This window comes from Cryptomeria japonica, chromosome 2 (genome assembly GCF_030272615.1).
Source record: "Cryptomeria japonica chromosome 2, Sugi_1.0, whole genome shotgun sequence".
NCBI classification, from domain to species: Eukaryota; Viridiplantae; Streptophyta; class Pinopsida; order Cupressales; family Cupressaceae; genus Cryptomeria; species Cryptomeria japonica.
In genome coordinates, this window is record NC_081406.1 from 45,714,798 (window position 1) to 45,738,438 (window position 23,641).

Below are 23,641 nucleotides of genomic sequence, written 5' to 3' on the forward strand. Positions count from 1 at the left end.
ATATGCAAGGAGGAGTTCTAGAAGTGGAGTTCATCATAGTTGCCACCTTGTTCTAGCCGAGTCTAGGAGCAACCTGACTAGAGAAAATAGGGTGTAAATTGAATGCATACTGCAAGGGTGAATACAAAACCTTAACCAAATCAATTGCGATGGTTCATGAGGTCCATACAGAGTTTCAACTACAAGCAGAAGCCTTTACAAGTCCTTTAGATGCCCATTTCACAAAGTTGGACAACCACTACCAGTTAAGGTCTAGAAAACCTAGCAAACCCTCATTTTTGGGTTAGGGCACTGTACAACAAGTTGGAAAGTTAAAACCTACAAAATCTATTGAGGGTGGGTGAGTGATTGAAGAAAAATAAATCTTGTTGTAGGGTCTTTTGGACCGATTCCCTCAAAACCCTTGAAAACCGGATTTAGGAGGCCTAATTAGGGCTCATCCTTGTAGCCCTATTTCTAGGCAAATTTAAGAAATCGGTAAGGAAGTTAGAGATTGAAAAACCTCAAATGGACCAAATTGAATTAATTCCATGGTAAATGCCACCTCCACACCTCTGCAATGACTCACAACAATGCGGGGAAGAAAAGTGATAAATTGATAAGTTGATGCCAATATTGCAAGATTGAGCATATGGGAAACACATTGAAATGGTAGGGTTCTTAGTCAAACACTTGTTGCAAACACCTTGAGATTGGCAAAGAGAAAGTCCTAGCAGAGATTGGGAAGGACTTGGGGGTCTTGGAGCATAGCTAGACCTGGTGAGGTTGGTGGAATTGAGCAACACCAACTAGGTGAAGTGTGAGCAAGCTAGGTAAACCCTATCAGGAAATGCTTGGATGAAGAAGAACAAAAATAATATTCTAAATTTTTACATGAATTCCCTGAAATCTTTGCTTGGATATATTTTGATATGCCTGGTATTGATCCTAAGATTGTCACTCGTAACATTGTCTTAGTTCCTGATGCTAAACCCATGAAACAAGATTTGAAAGATGAATCCTAAGGTACCATTGCTTGTTAAGGCATATTGAAAAGTTATTGGATGCCGGATTCATCCGTCCTATCAATTATTCCTCATGGATTTCAAACATTGTGGTTGTGGCTAAATATGATAACAAGATTAGGATGTGTACCGATTTTTGAGATCTTAATAAAGCCTCCTTGAAAGATGATTTCCCTCTTCCAAATATTGATATGATAGTGGATTTTGTAGCAGGCCATGCTTTATTATCCTTCATGGACAGTTCCTCAGGATATAATCAGATCTTCATTAATCCTCAAGATCAATTCAAAATCGCTTTCACCTCCCCTTGGGGAACATTTTGCTGGGTTATGATGCCTTTTGGATTGAAAAATGCAGGCACTACCTATCAATGTGCTATGACCCTCATCTTCCATGATTACATTGATGACATCTTAGCTAAATCCATCCTTCAAATATATCATGTTAAGATCCTTCATCAAGTCTTTGAGAGAATTTGTAAGTACAACATGCTCTTGAACCCCCGAAAGTCTGTTTTCAGTGTGGATAATGGAAAACTATTAGGATTCATAGTTTTACATCGTGGAATCAAGGTGGATACGAAGAAAATAGATGACATTGTCAACATGTCGCCTCCTAAAAATATTTCCCAGCTAAAAAGTTTACAAGGAAAGATTCAAGCTATTTGTATGTTTGTTTCTCAACTCACAAATCGTACCTTTCCGTTTACTCAATTGCTTAAAAAGAATATTGTGTATGCTAAAATCCATCATTAATTCAACTAGGAACATAGGGAAATCACGAATCCTATCTAATCAAAGAATTCTAAACAAAACCAATGAAATGATACAAACAAGCAATAGGAATATAAAATAATCAATCAAAACTCCCTATTCCATGATCGCATGTAGCTTCCATTGTTGTTCTCTTCTTTATGGTATGATGGCTCTCAGATATCGTGCTAATAACCTGCAAGTGACACAAAGATTCAAAGTTTGTGATTGTTTAAAATGAAGATTGAATGTTGAATTTATAGATTTTTTGGAGAGGATTGAATAAAAGGTGGAACAAATTGATCAAGAAGTGGAAATCAGGTGAGCCCACATGCTGATTGATAGTTGAACTGCTGATTCGGAGGTGGAACTGAATAGATTGAATAGATAAATAAGGCAACTGATTGAGAAAAAAGCTAATTGAAAGATGAAAAAGAATGATTGGAGGAAAATTAATTGATGACAAAGAAAGCTTTATTTAGAAAAAGCTAACTAGAAGATAGAAAATGAATGATTGGACATAATTAAAGAAAATGGTGTAATTAATCAATTAAAATAGATGGAATAGTTAACTGATTGAAAGCTTTTTAGAAAAAAAAACAAAGTGGAAGATAGAAATAAGAATTGAAAGGATAATGATTTAATTAATTAATTTAGCATGTGCTTGCACTTTGACTTTGATTTTCAATTTAATCTTTGCATGAAATTTAATTCAAATATTGAATTTATTTTAAATTCAATATGTTATTTGAATATATTTAGAAGTTGACTTTGATTTTCAATTTGACTTTTGAAATCATGCACATGTATTTGAAATTAGAAGAAATTGGAAGAATTTGAATTTGAAGGATCGATGAAATTTAATGAATTAGAATTTGGGGATTTGGAATTGGAATTAGAAGAAATAATTAGTTAATTAAATAATTTAAAGAAATTATTTAATTATTTAGAAATTAAATTTAATTAAATAATAAAGATGATTCAAATTAAAGGATTAAAATCATAATTAATTAAATAATAATTAAATAATAAGGATTAAAATCACAATTAATTAAATTTTAGAGTTGATAGAATTTCAACTATAATATATAATTTTTAGTTTTAATTATTTTTCTAAGGGAAGGGTATTGTAGCCATTATAACTAACTTCACACATCCTAAGCTCTTCAACATACATCCAATTTTGATGATTTGTTTTTTGTTTACTTTGCGTGACTAAAGTGCTTATAGCTATTGTTTTGGCTTCTGGGTAGTTACGACAAACACAATAGGATTTATTGTGCATGCAAGGGTCAAAAAATGGTCACATTGAGTTGGCATTTGATACATATTCTCTATTGCCCTATAAACCATTGTTATGACCACCACAAAATTTGCACAACTAATTCAATGTACTATTGGTATCAATAAAGTTGCACAATTGATCTAATTACTTATTTCTTTTCCAATTAATGAGTATATGAGAGGATGGCTATTGACCCACTAGATGATTTTTTAGTGCTCTTTTAATTATAAAAATTAGATGAAAAATTATTGAAACATGAACCATAATGAAAAAAAGAAAGAAGAAAGAAAGAATGAAAGAATTTTGGGGAGGCCAAAAATAACCTAATTGAACCTCTTCCCATGCTACTTCATAATAATAAAAATATTTTATTTATTTCTATTTTATAATTTCAACCATATAATTAAAAAATTATGAGCGTTTCCATTGAACCAATGGGTCCAATTGCTAGTTTATTTAGTGGAAAAGGAAAATATGAACGGTTGAAAGCGAATATAAGATCAAATTGCAAGATTTGAGTCGAGTCCAAGGATAGCACGGACAGAAATCGGTAGGATTTTCTTACAGTGAATCGATCCGAGGCCGCAGGGAAATCTTCTCTTTTCGAAGGTATTTTACATAAATCCTTTGTTTTTGTAGTGCTAAAATTAAAATCTGTTTGCTGCAATTTCATCCGGCACAGAAATAACAGAAAACCAATCGCCTCCTTTTTCAGAATACGAACCTTGTGGCCGAAATTTATTTAATGTAAAGATGTTCACGTTGTCATTTGCCTTTGATTTTATTCAATCGGGGGAATTATTCCCTTAATTATTAAGATAAAAGGGTTTTTACAGAAAGATCAGGCGGTTTCTGATTTACAATTTGTAAGTAAAACGAGGGTTCGATCTTATAGAGAATACGACGAGGGCTACCGTACAAAAAAATTGGTATGCAATGATAGAGATTGAAGAGATCTAACTCACATTTGAACTGTTTGTATTGACATGCGAAGGCAAATTCAATTTTTGTCCTTCGTTTTGGTCATTATAGTCGTTTGCCACTGCATTGCCAGGCTTGTGGAAAGCATTAGGTTTGCTTTAAAGAATATCACGGTGCTAAAATGGCTCTGAGACGTTGATCTGTGTTGTCTTTCTATTAAAATTTGGTCTCATAATATCCAATTAAGAAAATCTGTCATCCTACAAAAGGATCTATGGGAACTAGTTAAGGAGGGAATATTAAGATCTCCATTTTGAATGTCTGTTTTCCTTTTGTTTTTTTGACGGGAAAATGAATTTTATGTTAAATATGCAGACAATCTGCAATATTCAGGTGGTGGGAAGATTTGCGATACTGTCTTACATTTTTTTTAATAATATCCATGTGCTAACTTGCGAAACGTGACCAAACTGGGGCCACTGGAGTTATCACACAACTGACCTAACTGACGAAGGGCTGTTATACATCAAAATTACAGTGTGATCAAAAGCTTTTGGCTTGCAAGTCAAATTTTTGTATTTAATATTTATACATATTTTGTGTTTCTGTTGAGTTACATTAGTGTCCCTGGGATGCGTCCCCTGCTCTCTGTGACTGCCCCAAATACTTTGGAAATGCAGGAGGGCATTTCCCCTCACCCATTTTTTCTGAAATTTGTCTACTTCTGGGGACGTTTTAGTATATTTTGGTATTAGCTGGATGTTTTCTGTTAGATAGAGGCTACTTAGGGGATGACTACATGCTCCCCAGACATCCAAGGACATATCTATTCTGTTGGTGCCCTTTGGGGCATACTGGAGACATCCTATGCCCGTTTCAGCAATTGTCAAAAATATATATTCATAAAAGTAGAAAAAACAAAAGTGGGGCGTTTTGAACATTTATTTTCATGATCATTTATAATATTACAAGTAGATATTCATATTTATCTTGCAGTGTTGCAGTTAATTTTTCACTTCGATTTTCAATGGTCAATCTTGAATGTTGAATATCAAATGTCATAGATTTCACTGTTCTTCAAATTGCACGTCTTTTAATGACGACGAATGTGAGATTTTCACAACCCATCAGATAGAGTAACAAAGCTTCTGGAAAAAAATGTGTAGATTTAATTTTCATAAGTTTTTTGCAACCCTTGAAATACATTAAGTTTTCACAGTCGATAATGATTTCTTTTTTCTTCTTCTGGATTAGACCATGTAGATTTTTTTGGCACAAAAAATCTACATGGTCTAATCCTGAAGAAGAAAAAATAAATCATGAAAATACAATAAACTTTGAGAAACATGGCTAACATTTCCCTATTTATTTGGAGTTCATCTGATATATGTATGTGGCTGGTACCAGGTGGATGCAAATCAGGATAAATTTCTTTTTTTTTAAATATTTGAATGGAAGCTTGTGGAATTATCTTCTTGTCAGCACCATCTTGAACAGTATTGCCAAAAATCTCCCTATACCATTCTAATAAGCTGGATTATAGAAATTCAATTTCTGTTCTACCCAATGTAAACAACGCCCTAGATATGACCGCCATTTTTTTTGCTAATTTTTGAAATCCTGAAGATGAAACGGGGTGCTTTCAATTTTAGAATGGATAGTGTGTTGTTTTTAAAGCCTAAACTTCAGATCAGTTCAATAGGCTAATAGTCTGAAACTGATATATTGGAGTTTGTTGGAGTAAATATGAAATCTATCCTCCATCTATTGTTCTTTTTTTAAGAATCAATGGAGTTGTTTTGCTCTTAATCCATTTCTTTTCCTCCTGTCAGAGAATGATTATTTGCCACTCTAGAATTTTATGCCTTTTGAAGTTGTTTGAGATAAACTGGGAAACTGAAAAACCCTTTCTAACTTAATTCCTAAAATGGAGCCACTCTTTTCTCCAGGGGATATTGTGTGATTTAAAAGTCTCCTATAATTAATGGGTAATCATCAACAGAATTTTCAATTTGGTCATATTATTTGAGCAGCATGTTCTTCGTTGGAAGAATAGGAAGAACATAAGGAGAGGATACTCACAACTCTTGGATGAATTCAAAAGAATATATTGATCTGTAATTATCCAGGCTTCTGTATAAGAGGAAGACATAACTTTACCCACACCATTAGAATTATATATTTCACTTCCTGGTTTCCTATTCTCTACATTGGGTAGCTTTGTTTTCTTTCCAAATTATACAATCACTTTTCCTACTTTTTTAATTTAAATCTTCTCATAATATAGAATACTATTTGACACATTGTTCAACATCTTCCAAAATTTTGATCACCTGTCAATAAATGTCAACAATTTTCTGTATGTTTTGGCTAATAGGGAAAAGTGTTCAATAGTCGTCAAAGAACAGTTGAAGTCCCAAATTTCAAGATAACAGAGATTTCCTAAACTGATAATCATTTGACTTTGGATCCAGATCCAAGGACAAGAAGATACTTTTAATTAAGTTTTAACTTTAAGCAGTCACTTTTATACTCTATTCTCAGATATTGTGAATGCTATTTTCACATTCTAAAGGGGATGCAAACCCTTGTTTTTCATTTCCATAAAAAATCTATTATTACCAGGTTACCTGACAAAATGATGGTCTGGTTGAGTTTTGAAAAAACCATTAACCACAAAGCTGGATTAGAGTGCACCAAATTACAATATTGAAGCAAAATCACGCTCATAATTTCTCTTTATTGGGTTTGCAGAAAAGTACACGCAAGTAACTTGCCTATTGAAAACATACTTATAATATGTTTATAACTCTAAACGGTAAACTACATCAATTGTTTGACACCAAACATTGACACACAATCATCTACACTCTATTCTAAAAGTGAAGTTACAAACATACACATTGTATACTAAAATTGACTTCTGGACTTTTTGGCAATCTCTCTAACAAACTGCAGTCACTCATTTCCTGTATTCTTCTGCCACTTTGTCACTTTCACTTCTGCAAAATCCTCTTAATATATTTCTCTCAGTTTTGAAATCCCTCTAAAAGTTGATTTATCCTGGGACTTTGACTGCTATAAGAGAAAAGAACAACTGCTTGAAAAGACTAACAGTTCATTTTACATTTGTTACTAACTTATTGGCATTTAAACTGCAAGAGTGTCTGTCTTGAATTAAATTCTGCATGATCAAATTGTGGTTTAATAGTTCTGGATACATTTCAGGCCCTTCAGCTGGCTTTGGAAAGCTCATCTTCAATTTTTCACTCTTTTTTGTAAATTTTGAGATGGCGGAGAAAGTTACGGTCTACCCATTTGACGAGAATCCCCTTCCACCTTTTTTGCTTCCAGGATCCTTGGGAGAAGGCGCCGTTGCACAATTTAAGCCCTAAGTTCTTTTCGAGAACTCTTTTTTTGTGTATAGCTCCTCCCCCTTAAAAAAATATTGCACTTCACCCCCCTACAAAAAATTTCTATTAACAGGAGAAATCTCAAAATATGTACATATATACAAGCTCTTGCCCCACCAATATTATTGCACTTTGTCCCCTACAAAAATATTTATTTCTAGCAGGAGAAAAATATGTATATATGTGCAAGCCGTCAAGCCCCGCCAAAATTATTGCACTGTCCCCTACAAAAATATTTATTTGTATCAGGAGAAAAATATCTATATATGTGCAAGCCCTTGCCCAACTAAAATTATTCCACTGTCCCCAACAAAAATATTTATGTGTAGCAGTAGAAAACTTGGTTTCTTGGTCTGCTTGGAAATTTTGCTCCATTCTCAATTTCTGGGTTGTAAACATGTGAGGAAGAAGGATCATACATACTCGGCCAAACTTTCACTCTTTGGCCAACTAAAGAAGGGTCAATCGCACTTAAAAATTCTCTGGATAGAAGTTTTGACCATCCTTTCTTATCTTTTAGGTCAACATGGAGACTGCAATCGTTCCAAATATGCAGGATCTTGGGGATGACTAGGGATGGTCATCACATATCACAAATATCCCTTGGAAAAATATATATATTGAATTCCTGCCAAGAGATATTAAGTCATCTAAGTATTATCTATTGCCCAAGATTGTTTTTATGCCAAGCCCAAACTACCAAGAATTTGTGTGCCTTTGCTCCAAATTTTTTAATGCTTTATGATCACAATATTAATAAAAGAAATAGTATATTTGACTCTGACAAATTGTAGGCGGTAGAAATTTTATATAAATTACCAGATCTCTCTCTCTCTGCCTCTCTCGTCTCTCTAAATATATAGACACACACAATTGCTTGTCATGTACTTCATTTTCTCATTTCTTCCATAGTTAGCAAGCCCTGTCTAATGAGCTGCTGAAGGTAGAAAGTAGTTGAAAACCAAAGAATTTAGTATAGGGAAATGTCATTAGCGTGGCTACCTGATTCACTGCATTTTTTGTCAATATTGGATGCATCACTTGAATATGAAATTGGGTTTGATATTTTTGGGTTTTTGAAACTGGTCTACACTGCAAATAATTTGGTTCCACATAGATTCAATTTTCTAATTATTTTAGTAGTGGATGCTGATTTTATTTACAAATCTTTGATTGATATGGAATCAGTGTATATCCTTGCAGTCATGGATTCAAACAAGGGACAGGGTGGAATACAACTGTTATTGGCTGCAGAGCAGGAAGCTCAGCACATTATTGCTTCTGCAAGAGCTGGTTGGTGGATTGTTTGTTTTATTTTCTTTGAATCTTTTGTTATCACTTTTTGTGTTCTTGAGAAATTAAGCTAATTGGTGAAATGGACACTTGTCTATTCACACCTGATTTAGAAAATGGCATTCCTCATTTTATTGAAATACTGAAGTTAATCCTTGTCACTTGTAGCAAAAACTGTTAGATTGAAACAGGCAAAAGAGGAAGCTGAAAGAGAAATTGCTGCTTATCGGGCACAGAGGGAAAGTGAGTTTCGGAAGAAGGTTGCAGAGGTAAATTTCCTTTTTCGTACTGCTTGATTTACTTATTCTAAGTGAGCTACAATAAGTGTTGTTTTAAGAATAAAGTTTTGTGTTGATCAAAATCTGGTTTTGAATTCAAGCAAACAGTCAAGTGGTGATTCTGGATCCAATGTCAAGCGTCTCGAGGAAGAAACACATATCAAGATCGAACAGTTGAAAAATGAAGCATCTAAAGTTTCTCCAGAGGTGGTTGCCATGCTTATGAAGTATGTAACTACTGTGAGGAATTGATGCACATGGAATTATTAGTTCCTGCAGAGGTGTATCTACCATTCAGTTCCTTATAGTCAATTCAATCTTGTGCCTGATTGGAAGTTTACCATAAGATTGCTGTCACTAAAAATACATCTCTGATCAGAGTAGATGATAGAGACTATTCTGTGTGTGCTGCAGTGAAACATGCGGAATCAATGCTATTTATAAATGTATTCCAGATTTGCAAATTTCCAGACTAGTATTTATTTGTTATTAGAGAGAAACTGGTATCTTCGATTTTTCTACCCTTTTTCTATATTTATTATCAATTGCTTGGATTGTTTAGAACAATTTAGACCAAGAAGATTTGCAGATCAAGCAAATTTCTATTTTTTTTTTAATAGTAGAAATCTGTGATCATATTTGACTTTTTGTTTTAATAATTGTTAAACTTAAAACCAACAACAATATGGTTTTGGAGGCTTTATAAAGTTGTATTGCACTGTAATGGGATGTGTGGTCAGGATGTTCAGTAATCAATTTGTGCAGGAAATGGGAAATTAGAGAGAGGATCTGATAACTTGCTGAGCTTCTTTATGGTGTTATTTTTATGGCACAATCGATAATTATTAATTTTGTTTTCTAAATGTTTGTGAAGGTTGACATATCAAGAGTTAGGGTATGTGGATCAAGTAATAGTTTTGCAAACGACATAAACAAATGGGTGTGGTTGTGTTCTCTGTCTTGCTTCTAGATTTCATGCATTCTTATTCTAATAGTGGTCACAACTAATTTTACTTTAAATAAAAAAAAATACCTAGAAATCCTAGATGAGGGGTTTGAATTATAATGCTTCACATATTAAGAATGTTTTGCCTTTACAAAGCAATAGAGTTAAGCCATAATTCAATATGTTTACAACATTATTAACCTTTTAATACCCACCCATCTAATAATAGTAAGTTATATAGCATTAGGCTAATTAATCCCCAGTTATAAGTTATTTGCTTAAGTATATTTGTTGGCCCGTTCTATTTATACATGGGTTATGTCCACTACAGGGTGATTACTCCATCTTCTTATGTACAACATAATACCATGAACACCAGAGACCTATTAGTACTTTCACATATTTATGAACACTTGTCTGTCGTGCCCAGTCATCCAACTTTCTTTGTAATTTGATAGGTGATGGTCCATGATGGTGCTATGCATTCTTTGTGCTACTTTAATTGCAAAGTTGTTCACAGTTGTTATTCCTCTTTAACTCTGTGATAGCCACAGTTGTTGCTTACATGATTCTTTTTAAAGCGGTGTTTATGAACCTACTAGTGCCAAGCATGTTTATAGCATTTTCTTTGTTGATTCAGTGTGAATCCATAACTATTTTTCTTCTAATGCTCCACCTTTGCTTGATGTGGGTATCAATACACCACACAATTTGCAAGTTAGCTCTCAACCTTGGCCTGGATGTGCTCAACCTCTATGGTAGGCGAAGGTTGATCTTTCACAAGTACCTAAGTACTTTTGTCTTTTCAAATTCATTGTTGTATTCTTCAAATTCTTTCTTGTGCTTTTCTTTACATTTGTCATGATCTTCAATTTTTTTATTTCACACCATAAGTAGGTCAGCATTTTTATTGGCAAATAGAGGGTTTCAAGTTCATGCACAGGTACTTATAACTTCTGGATTGTAACTTAATATTGTTTTTCATGTTTTTTTTGCCTCCTGATCTTACTTTTGCTCCACATTGCCCTCGTTGTGCATTACCCTTATGAAGAACATATTTGCAATGTATTCTTTTGCAAAGCCATATGAAAAAAATTGCACATTGATGTTAACAACTTGGTAGCCGAGCATAAATGAGCATCATCCCCAAACATACACACGAACATGGAAATTTTTTATCCCAAGGAAAAAAACTTATAAATATTTTTTTCTCAAAACAATAGTCTCGATTAAGGCTCATCTCCCAACTATTTAAGTAAAATCTATGTAATCTGGTAGATTTGATTTTCTGTTTGCGATTCAGAAAGTATATTATTGTTTTCCACCTATTTGGCAAAGTGTGAAAAGAGAATAGCTTGATTGTTATCGAGAGAGCTCCTCGTCAAGAGAGGGTGTATTCGTTTAGCCATCATCTGTCCATCAATATATCTACTGTGTATATGATATGAATATAATATAATCGCCCCCTGAATATTGACTAAATTTTGATTGTTAGGACCATTGAAGTCCTTAAGATTTTGTTTAATGGCATAAGAACCTTACAATTTAGTCTCTGATTTTTGTGTGATTTTTAGTCTGCTTTATCTTGATTGTTGTTTTAATATCACCTGCTAGAATTTGTGAATATTCATTGAGAAAACTAAAAGTATCTCAGTAGCTACGAGAATTAAAGCTACTAACTACTACATTATATTATTCTTACAAAATCAAAGAGGGCTGTTCTATAACCTCTTATTTTACTACAATAAGATTAATCTTGTACTGGATTGTAAACCATTAAGCAACTTAATATACATTGTGCTTATTGATAATTAAATATATCTAATTGATTCAAAACATAAGGTATCCATTTGACATATTTTATTTAAAGATTAGTTATGTTCAACACAATTTGACTGCTTCATTTTCTCATGTGCATTAATAATACCACCCATTATATATGACATGATATCACCTTATATCTCCTTTTATGTATAGCACGGCATCAACTTATATGCTAACATAGTGAGCATTTGAAAACATCTGAGGAAGAAATGAAAGAATAAATGCAGTTGGAATAATCCAAATTTAGTTACAAGTTGTGTTACATCTTAACATAGTGAGTATTTGAAAACAATTGAGGAAGAAAAGCTACCTTAAAAAAGAAATGCTAATATATGAATGAATAAATGGAGTTGGAACAACCCAAAATAAGTAACAAGTAGTTTTAAGTTCCATCTCGATATAATCTGAGCATGAAATTAATTTGATTAGATTTAATTATATAATATTTTTAATTAATAAATTTTGTTAAGGATGTTTGATTGTTGATAAAACTATGTTATTTTATAAAATGATTTTGAATATTAATAGTTAATGATGTGAGATTTAATTTTGATGGTGCTTTTTAGAGAAATCTAAGAAATGTTAGGGCAAGTTTATATTAGGAAATGTAGTTTACAAATATATATATGGAGGCTTCCCTCTTCTAGGAAATCAAACCTAAGAATGAGGTAGAAGAGGAAGCATTAGTGGCAAGTATAGTGACTATTACTTCACGAAGGATGCAAAATTCAACAATGAGAGGTGACATTCTAATATTAGTAATGCTACATATAAAGGTTTCTATTCTAATTGAAGATTAAGGTGTTATGTAGAATAAGCTTTAGTACTAGGTTTTAGGTTTGTCATTGTTAGCTTTTAATATTATAAACTCGTTTTAAATATGATGGCAAACTTTCTGGAAAATGCATGTATTAATCAAAAACCTATAATTCTACTTTCAACCATCTTTTTAACTCATGGGAGGGATTAGAACAATACTTTTGGATCTTCAAAGTTGAAGAATGCACTTATTCTCAGATTTTTAGGCTATAGACCTAATGTTGCCATTTTATAAAATATGGCTAACAAAAACTGAAAATTTTTATGCTACAATGGAGATCTTTGTGCTTTTGAAGAGTTACTTTATGATTTCTTTCTCTCATAATGTCAATTGTGTTTGGAAAAGACAATGAAAGGTAATCACAAGAGAAATAAAGCTCATTGTAATCAAAAGAAAATATTGACAAATTGACAGATCAACAAAATATTTTTCATTCCATCAATGTCAAAATGTGAGCTCATAGACTCAACACTTTTGAAAAATAAAACTATGCAGTCTAGAAAACAATGCTGCCCCCTCTTTTTTTACAGTAGAAAGATAAAAAGAAAGAACCCTTGCTCTTTTCTTTCATTATATATATATATATATATATATATATATATATAACTTTTTTTTTCTAAAGATAATTTCAGTTATCAATAAATGATTCTTGAAAAGATTATTAATTCATCTTTTCTTTTATCTTTTATCTTCTTCCTGACAACTTTTTTTTTTAGCTTCAAATCTTTTATCTCAGAATTTTTTATAGACCCGTACTCAGAGATTAATAACTTTTTAACGCGATAGTTTTTTTCCAATCTCTCTGGTGAGGATTTAGAAAACTAGGTTTTATAAAACATATCAAAAATTCAATGCGATCCAACGGTTAAATTAATAGGTATGCCCCTCGCACCGAGACTGATTTTTCTGTCTCAGAATAAAGACTTGAAAAAATTGTGGTTACAGGTTGCATTGAAAAACTATAAACAATATACATGCCAATGTTATTGGATTATTGGACTTTCTGAATTTTTAACCCACACATTTTAAACCTTCATCTGATGAATCTATGAACTCTAAATTCAAACCTCTGAAATTGAACCTGCGAACCTAAACTTTGAACTTTGAAACTTGAACCTAAACTTTGAACCTTGAATCTGAACTTTGAACTTGAACCTGAACTTTGAACTTTTTAAAAAGGTTTAATAGTTCAAGTTCAATGACAATTGTTTCTTTGGGCTGCCAAAGAAAAATCTACATAACTTTTTTACTCAGGGCTCCGTTTCTTGTGAAATTTTAACTATAGAATAAATAAGCCAAGTAGAGCATAACCCATAAATAATTTTTTGCATAGGACACATAAGACTTGGGATTTAATTATTTGGGCATATGGGTAACAAAAAATAAAAGAATTAAAATCTCCCAGCCGACATGGAGTTTGGCCATAAAAACTGGTCATTTTGGAGAAAAGGATATTAAAATTATCTCTACAAAAGGATTTTGTGTCATCTTTCACATAATTTGAAAAATAATGATTTCTTTGTGACTGGCAAGTAGGGGATGTCCATGAGGGTCCTTAAAAGTTTGAACAAGGGTGACCAACACTTTCAACATCAAAACATTAGCAATAGTTGGTTTTAGCTGATTATGAGGCTTTAGGCATGAGCAAAAATATAGGGGTAACATCTCTCAAACAAGACCCCCTACAAAATCTCCAATTGATTAATCTAAAAAATGGTTAAAGGATATATAATAACATATTTGGTTTATATATTTAAACTTATTCATTCTTGAATAATTTTTTATTATAATCCTCAACACTAAATCTAAATTTGCTATTTCTTGTTATTTTTTGTGACTTGAGTGAAGCAATCGTAAAAATGGTAGCGATGCCATGTTTTATTCCACTCTATTAAAATATATTTTTGGAAGAGATGAATAGGTGCTAAATAATTGGGAAGACTACAAACATAAGTACTATATGAAGCTAGGAAGGTATGAAGGCCATTAATAATATGATAGAAGTGTATTGGCTAAATGACTAGAAAGTTGAGTAATCATTCTTATAAGTTTATCCAGATCCAATATTATGACATATCATATATTCATGATTTTTGTGGGGATAACACAATCTTATTTGGTTATGACAACCTCCCTTTCCAATGTTGTCGATGCTTCTCCATTAGTCACCTATCTATAAATTGTTGTCTCTCACATCATAAGGGCTCTATTATGTGGTGGAAGGATTCTCCTTACTAATAATCATTTAACTATCAATGCTTTTGATTCATCGAGTGACTCCCTCGAGGATGATGATGATGTTTCTCTTGCTTTCGGTGCAACTCTTACACCCTCAATCTCTTTTGTGGAACCTCATGCCCCCTATGTAGAATAAGATACCTCTAGAACCTCCTCATTGTTCCTCTTGTGTTGTGCTTCATATTGTGTCTTCTACTACTAGTGTATCCTCTACCGTGGGTGTGTTCTAGTCTTTATTGTAGCCATAAGTTCTTTTGCCACTATTACAAATTCTATTCTTAATACTGCTTCTATTTTGTACCTTCCATCTATTTCTCTTGTTGCTTCCTCTTCATGTGCTCATAGGCCCTCCATGGATGTTCCCCTCTTGCTTCTCCTTGTATTGGGTTGTTGGATGATAGTATTGCTTGGACTATTGTTAGTTGACAAAGGAAAGGTTTTCGTTCTTCCTTTTCCCAAACCCATACTCAAGTTGTGGGTGTAAGTTCATCCACTCTTGATGCGGGTTGTTTAAAGTTCTACCTATGTGCTATAAGTGGCTTGTTATGGCCTGTGTGATGTAAGTGACCTATTATGGCCTATGTTTCTTAGCCCTTGGGGCCTTTGTTGTAAAAGGCCAACACCCTAGTTTACTGCTTATCTAATAAAAAATATAATCTTATTTGATTCCAATGGTAATTTTAAATTTACATAGATTAATATTTTTATTACAATCCTAAAAATGGGTCTTAAAGATAAAGTGTTTATCTATACTCCATTAGCCTAAGTTAAAATCTTTAGGCTAAAGGTTTGGAAATCATTCTAATATATTTATTGTTTATTATTTCTAAAGATGTCATTCCTTGAAAGGATAAAGGTTTCTTCCATATCCATTTTTTGCATGTTGATATTATTGCTCATGCACAATTCAATTATGATATAAGCGTTGATTATTTTGACACACTTATAGATACTCAATGTATGATTTATGAATAATAAATTGTAGCCCAATTTAGAGGAACATTAGACAAAGATGATATTTACAAAGCCAAGCTCAATTTCATAATATCTTTATAATATTCTCTATATACTTAGTATTTTTACAAATTATATGAGTTGATCTAACCCTAGAATGGATATATGCCATAATAGGAGGTAGATGCATTTATAGACTAGCAATTGCACCTTGGTGTGCAATGAGTACACCAAAGAGGTGTGGAAGTTCAATCATGAATAGTTATGGCCTATTTATTGCAAATATTTGTGCTATACATGAGTTTAATTAGTAGAGAGACATGGAGAGATAACAATGAGATAGGGACAAAGGGAGAGATGGAATAAGAAGCATGGAGAGACAAAGATAAAAAGGAAAGAGATATATATAGACATCTAGGAAGAGGGAGATGGAGATAGAGAGAGATATAGATGTCTAGATATAGAGGGGGAGAGAGGAAGATAGAGGTAGAGATGAATATGGAGTGAGAGAGGAAGGTGGAGAAAAATAGATAAAGGGATAGAGAGGTAGATGAAGAGATAAAGATAGAGAGGGAGAAGTAGAGAGGAAGATATAGAGAGATATAGAGGGAGAGGGAGAGATATAGAGATATAAATTCTAATATATAGTGATAGATAGTGTAGTCACATAACCTCCCCCCCCCCCCCCAAACTTGCATTTTCCTACAAATGCAAGTTGCAACCACAAATTGAAATAAATTTATTTTATTTTAAATTAAAATCCTATTTTCCCTCACCCACCAAACCCACTTGCAATCCTAAACCCCTTCTAGATTCTTCTAACCCCTTCCTAATTAGCCTAATCCATCCCCTAATTATTGTCATGTTCCTAAGCAAGTTGGAGTCACTTCTTAAAGACTTCAAAGTCTTTGAAAAATATTAAATGCTTGGTGTATTCAACAATTTAACCTCTAAAGTCTTCCAAACCACTTATGACTCTTACATGACTATTTATGGTTAACCCCTAACTCAACCCTCATGTGACTCATGTGTCTCCTCAAGCATTTATTGCTTTGACCATGGTTATCCCTTTTACCTTTGCACAAGAGTTTATCCATTGGATAAAAGCTTTATTCTTTGAATAAAGAATTTATTCACTCAACCCAACCTTGACCTTAACTCCTAAGTTAACTCTTAGGTCATTTCAAGCATTTAATGCTTATTCCCTCTCCTCTCAACCTATCTCATATTGACACTTGTCATCCTAGGATTGGGTTGAAAGCCCTCACATGGATTTGATATCATTCAATCTTGACCCTTATTGAGATTACTCAATCTCAACCATCCATTGCTCCATTTTTCCTATAAATAGAGCTCATTTCTTCATAATCCAGATCTTGAAAACTTGTATGCATTTAATCTATAGTGAGTTTTAGAGAGAGCATTTAGCATAAATCACATATATTGTCATTTTGGACTAAAATAAATCTTAGTTTATTTCATAATATGTCTAATTAGTTTGTTTTACACTTGCATAGCATAGTTAAAACATTTCAATCTTGAACCTCCATAAGCATCCATAGTGCAAAAAGCTGCTGAGAGCTACACTAGTTTGGAACTTGGAGAGGAGAGGAACAAATGAGAAGGAGCTAAGAGCATGTTGAAAGGCATTTGGAGATGCCTTGTTGAATTTACTTCCATAGTTAAATATTTTATCATGTTTTTAGTGTCTCTTTTGATATGCCTGCTTAGATTAGTTTTTGGTTGATTAACACTAATGGTTTCTTGTGTTTTTGTGTGTTATACGACCACAGGCTTTAATCTAACACTTGTCCATTTCATAGAGCATCATTTGGTGAACCCGACATGAATCCAACAAACAACAACTTTTTTTTTCACCAAACTAACTTTTTGACTGTTTAGCTTGACACACAGGTTGCGCTTTGGTGTTGTTGCTCATGCTTTAGCGCTATTAGAATTTGATATTTTAGCGCTATTGTAATTACAATAGCGTTATTGTCTCAAATTTAGTGCTATTGTCCGTATATTAGCGCTTTTGAGCCTTAACTAGCATTTTTGTCCATATTGTAGCGCACTTGTTTTACTGTTTAAATTTTTTAGTTTGACGCGTTTGTCTATCTTTTAGCACGTTTGTGTTAAGTAGCACTTCTGTTTTCACACAAAGTAGCGCTATTGTAACATAAAATTGTAAAAAAGGCCATGTAACCGATAAAATAATTTTTCTTAGGCTTGTGGAAGCCCACCATATGGTCGGATTTCACTAACCTTTCGCTTCATGTGCAGGTTTTAAAACCAACCCTGTTTTGTTACTAAAAATAAAAAACACTTCTTTTGGTGCTTTTAAAATCAACAAAAACAAATTTATTTCTTGCAAGTTAGGATTCAAACTTCATTTTGGTGCTTGTGCTTTTAAAATCAACAACACAAATTTTGTTTACTTGCAAGTTAGGATTCAAATTTTCATTTGGTGCTCTAAAAATCACAAAACAAATTTGCTTTCATTGCAAGTTAGGGATACACTCTATTTTGGTGCTTATAACAAGACAAGACAAAATTTATTTCTTGCATCAAACTAAAATTCACAATCAACACTTCATTTTTTGTGCAAGTTAAAAAGAATCCCAAATTTGTCAAAGTTGTTCTCAAAACGATTTACTTCATGCATAGTGTTTCAATTTTAGTTGACTAGGATTTTCAATTCCTAGTTACTCAAACATATTGCTTTTGAAGTTAAAAAGAACATCATGGTTGTTGGAGAAACATCTCCAATTAGATAGAACATCATTGCAATGACAAGTTAAAAAGAACAAGTGTCTTTTGTGTTTGGCACGCTTGTGCAAAATCTGTAGAGTGGTCTTACTTCTAACACACACTATCCTCTCCCTTGGCTCTCGTGATCTTAGGTGCAAGAGAAAGTGTTAGTAACACTCAAATTTAATATTTTTAAGAGAGGCCTACCAAGAGACACATCACTCTTGGGAACGACCTCACATGGTAAATCCTTCGAGCTGCTATAGAAATCAGGTGTAAGTGAAAGCTATAGCCTTGGGTATAGCTGTTCCTATAGTGTAACTTTGCGAAAGGACAAATAGGCCGCACCACAAGTTACAAGGCTCTTAAGTGAGTCACTGCAGAATGAACTTATGTCCAAAAACATCAAAAATTACTAAACACTTTTAAGTAGTAGCCCACCCGTTCTATTGATTGAGGATATCTGTGAGAAGTTCAGTGCAAGAGCATAAATGTTTTTGCTCCCAAGATAATCACCATACATATTTCCTTGAGTAGAAACATAGCTTTTTGAAAGGTTACTTGTAGCTCGATAAAAGTGGTGACTCCCCCATCATAGGGATCATCTATTTGTTATGCTCGCGCAAGACTTAGTATATCACATCCTTACTTGCCACGACGGGATTCATAAGATATGTAGTACCAAAGTCGAAGAAATATCAAGATGTGGGCTGAAATTATCACAACTGGCCATTTGACCTTAGGGATAAAAAGTGTTTGAAGTGTTTTCATTTTTGAGTCAAGACCAGTGCAAATTGAGCCGACTTCAAGCTTTGGAAACACCTAAAATACATTTAAAGGAAAGGCTCATAAAAATTTCAAAAGATTGGGTTGATCTAGACCCATACCTACTTGTGCCTTTTGAGGCAACATTCTTGTGTTTGTGTGCTTGCTTTGTTTTCTTATCAAAGAAACATCATAAAGAAACCAAAATCCAACACAAGTATTCATCCAACACGCACATTTTCAAAACACAAAAAGATAAAAAACAAAGAGCAATAATCAAAGCATCAAGTTATATTACCATTCTTTACATCTTGAGAAAGAAGAATCTTCATCAACACATCAACTTGAAGAAAAGATCATTGAGCTCAAAGACTTTAATCAAAAGGAGGAAATTCTTCTATCTTAATAGACAAATCTTTGTCTCTCATAGAGCCTTCTTATGTCACATGCATTTTTATCTTCAAGGGAAATCAAATGAATTTGATCTAGAGTCATTGAATCGCAAAGCTTTTATGCAATATCGAGCTTTGAGTTATCACAAGAACAAAGGAGGAAAAATCAATCCTTATTTCTTTCCTGACATTTGCATCACATATAACGTAGCTTGGGAAGAACCACCCACTCCCGAGAGGGAAGAAGAAGAATAATTCCCTTATGTAACATGAAGCTTTTATTGAAGTTCACATTTCATCCATTATCACATTCATATCTCATTAAATCCATTCCAACTCTCAAAACATCAAAGAGGTTTTTGTCCTAAGTTCTATTTTCAATATTGCTTGAATCAAACACAAACAAATCACTTTTAGATTGTCTCTATATCTAGGATAAACTCATCCTAAGAGGTATTTCTACGCAGGTTAAAACTAGTCTATGAGTGAATCCTCTCATTACTAGGTAGTTAAGTCTGTAACACATCTCAGATCTCTCTAAACCTTATCACATCAAACTTTGTCAATCAAACATAACAAGCAATTCAAGAAAGAACTTTGGTAACATTTATCTTTAGTGCTAGGGATCTATATGCAAAGCACTTCACCAAACATCAATCTTTCATTCCATCACCAACTTATCATCATTTTCATCAAACTTCAACAAAAACTTATAAACAAAATGGCTCATACCAGATCAAGATCTAGACAACAAGAAATTGAAGAGGAAGAGGAAGAAAATATCAATGAGTTCCAAGAAGCCCTTGGAGGAAATGTAAATGATGAAAATCCAGGCACTCCTACTCCTGCGGCTCAAGAGTAATGCTGACGCTCACTTTTTAAGACTTGCTCAAGAAGGAGCTAAACTACCCTCTGACTTTGATGTTGCACAACTAAGACAAGCATCAGAACGCCAAAGTCGTAATGAGGATGAAAGAGGTTGAGAAAACATTAGATACAACCTTCATCAAGGTAATCCCCCACCTCCTCCTCCAAATGAAATAGAAATGTTGCGGTAACAAGTTGAAAATCTCGCCCAACAACTTGATAGTGGTGTGAAAACTAATCAGTTTTCACTTAATGACATTTGTCCCTATCCTTTTGATAAGAATCTTCATATGCCACCTTTTCCATGAGGGTTTGAAACACCCAAGTTTGAAAAGTATAGAGGAAAAGGAGATCCTTGTGATCATGTTAGAGAATTCCATTTAGCTTGCCTCGAAGTGGCATACGAGGACACATACCTAATGTGAATTTTTCCCCAAAGCTTGGGAGGAACAACCACATCATGGTTTTCTCGATTACCAGGTGGCATTAGGACCTTCAAAGAGCTAGTCCAGAAGTTCCTGGCACATTACTCACACAACATTGAACGTGATATCACAATGGTTGATCTATGTAACACTAAACAAAAACCAGGTGAGCTATTTTTAGTCTTTCTGCAATGATGGCATCAAATGTCTAGCAAACGTTCTCTTCAGTTACCTGAACAAGAACTAGTGGAAATATTTATTTCCAACTTAAATGACGAAATGGAATTTCACCTAGATGTAAAAGACACAGACTCTTTCAATGACATGATCACCAAAGGCTTAAAATGTGAGCGGGATCTCATCAAAAAAGGGCTACTGAACATTGCGATTTCCATCAAGGGAAAGGACATAAGACAAACAATTGTCACAGATTGAAAGATCTTATTCAGGATCTTATTGACTGAGGTGAAATCAAAATCGAAGGACATGACCCTAAGACAACAAACAATGATCATCTCATGTTTAAAAATCCACTTCCATCACATGATCAAAGGGGTCCTTCCACTTCAGGGAGAAACACAGATACTATCAATTATATGCAAGCCGCGTATAATTACACTGTGAATCACCTATACGATACTGATGAACAAATTGCAACTATTACCATTAAAAATCCCAGCTCCACTTGCAATGTTGTTACACGTCGCAACAAGATTACCATAAAAGCAGCTCCACAAGGCACCCCATCTATCCCAAAGCAGTATAACCTTGTGGACCAATTAGCCAAAACACCCGCACTAATATCTATCTTAGAGCTATTGTGCCTATCTCCATCCTATGAAACAATCTTGGATCAAGCTCTCCAAGAGGTGCCAGTCCCTGCAAACCTAAATACATATAAGTTCCAAGCCATGGTTGGAAATCTAAGGTCATCACCTTGTCTCACTTTCTTTGAAAGTGACAACTTATCCTTCCAACAACCTCATAATGCCTCACTCCACATTGAAGGATTTATCAACCAACATAGGATCAAGTGAGTCTTGATCGACAATGGAGCAGGCCTGAATATCTGTAATCTACAATTAGTCACAACATTGGGATATGCAATTGAATCAGTGGATCTTCGCAAGAAGATAACAATCAAAGCATATGATGATGCAGAGCATTCATCCAAAGGAGCTGTTGTGCTACCAATCCGAGTGGGCCCTGTGGTGAAACACATCATCTATCAAGTTCTAGACCTTCCTCTGCCATATAATTTATTGTTAGGAAGACCTTGGATACATGCCATGCAAGCCGTTCCATCCACCTACCATCAGTGTATCAAGTTCCTGCATAATGGTGTAGAAATCACAATCCTAGGTGATGCAAACCCCTTTGCATATTGTCATAATATCAGTCATCAACCGGAGATTATCATTCCCAACAATAGAGAAGCCATCTCCTCCACATCATACATAAGTCCAACCTCTCTTTCCATTTCAAACACCACTATACCCAAGCAAGAGAAGCTCAAGATGAAAATAGAAGAGGAAGGTCCCAGGGAATACAATTTGAGCCAACTCTTTTGTGTGGGACAAATGCCTACTTCTCCTAGAACTCACAACAAACCTCAACGGTTACTTCAACAACCACTAATCAAGCCATCATGTACTTTGACACCATTCATCCTTGGAAAGAGTCAAGAAGAAGAGACTGGAGATGACGACTTAGCAGAATGGATCTATAAAGACCCAATCACCGCGGACATCCCACAAGCTAAGCTTCCCACAAATCAATATGGCAAAGGCCTTCTCATTATGCAAAGAATGGGTTATGATGGTCAAAGTGCTTTGGGACCTTGCAAGCAAGGAAGACATGAATTTCTCCAGCCGAAATTAAAACCCAAAGATAACACAAGATTAGGCTTTCAAAAGGAGATCCTTCCTAAACTCAGATTCAAAGGGAAACCCAACAAATCACTATATCAACCTATTACAAAGAGGTCACCTTTGATTATAAAAGTAACATCAAACACCATAGCAACTGCCCCATTGAGGCTAAAAATCCTAGCAAAACCATCTACAAAACCCATCATCCCACCAATCAGACCAGCAACCCCATCAACAGCATCAATAACATCAATAGCACCCTTAGCAGTGGCAACTATGTCATAACCCCTAGTAGTATCGACAACATTGGCAATTCCAATAGAAGCAACAAAATCAACACTACCAATACTCCCTATATTAGATTCGTTGACCCCCATAATCCTTCCTCCAATATCGATCATTTCATCTACAATGATACATCAACCAATCATACCTGCAGCGTTTAAGTCAAAGGATATCCTAGTATGGTACAATAACCAGCTACTAGACAATGACTCAGAAACTGACTCACATGAGTGGGAATTCGATTCCATATAGCTTAATACTTCAGATGAGGAAGACACATCACCACCTCCACCTCGCAAAGACATCCCTGTTTACGGAGAAGCATAGATAAATACCTCGTGGGTTCTTGAGCTGGAAACTTCTTCCACAAACCCTACATCACATCCTACGCCTGATTTTGATAGGGAGAGTACCATCAACGACCCTCATCACAACATCTTAAATCTCACTGACACATCTAATGAATTTAACCTAATCGATGAGGTAATGCCCATTGTCCATCATGAACTCATTGAATGGAACCAACCTAATCCCCCATGTCTTGACCATTTCCAAAA

At 34.2% G+C, this 23,641-nt stretch overlaps 1 protein-coding gene across 2 annotated transcripts; it reads left to right on the plus strand.

The window, feature by feature from the left end:
- The first annotated feature begins 3,474 nt into the window (after nucleotides 1–3,474).
- Nucleotides 3,475–9,513, plus strand: LOC131075026 (V-type proton ATPase subunit G1). Of its 2 annotated transcripts, none has more exons than XM_058011807.2 (4): nucleotides 3,475–3,650; nucleotides 8,579–8,668; nucleotides 8,837–8,937; nucleotides 9,055–9,513. In XM_058011807.2, the coding sequence occupies exons 2-4, from the start codon at nucleotides 8,581–8,583 to the stop codon at nucleotides 9,196–9,198; spliced, it is 333 nt and encodes a 110-aa protein (XP_057867790.1). In that variant the 5' UTR covers nucleotides 3,475–3,650; nucleotides 8,579–8,580; the 3' UTR covers nucleotides 9,199–9,513. The 2 variants fall into 2 exon arrangements, with proteins under 2 accessions (XP_057867790.1, XP_057867791.1); XM_058011808.2 differs by having other exon boundaries at nucleotides 3,489–3,650; nucleotides 8,564–8,668.
- The last annotated feature ends 14,128 nt before the right edge of the window (nucleotides 9,514–23,641 follow it).

What these genes read in the sequence shown, in the direction of transcription:
- LOC131075026 (XM_058011807.2), top strand. Translation starts at nt 8,581, where the DNA reads ATGGATTCAAACAAGGGACAGGGTGGAATACAACTGTTATTGGCTGCA. An exon ending in TATTGCTTCTGCAAGAGCTG is followed by an intron (nt 8,669 to 8,836) that starts GTTGGTGGATTG and finishes TGTCACTTGTAG; the next exon opens with CAAAAACTGTTAGATTGAAA. An exon ending in TTCGGAAGAAGGTTGCAGAG is followed by an intron (nt 8,938 to 9,054) that starts GTAAATTTCCTT and finishes TCAAGCAAACAG; the next exon opens with TCAAGTGGTGATTCTGGATC.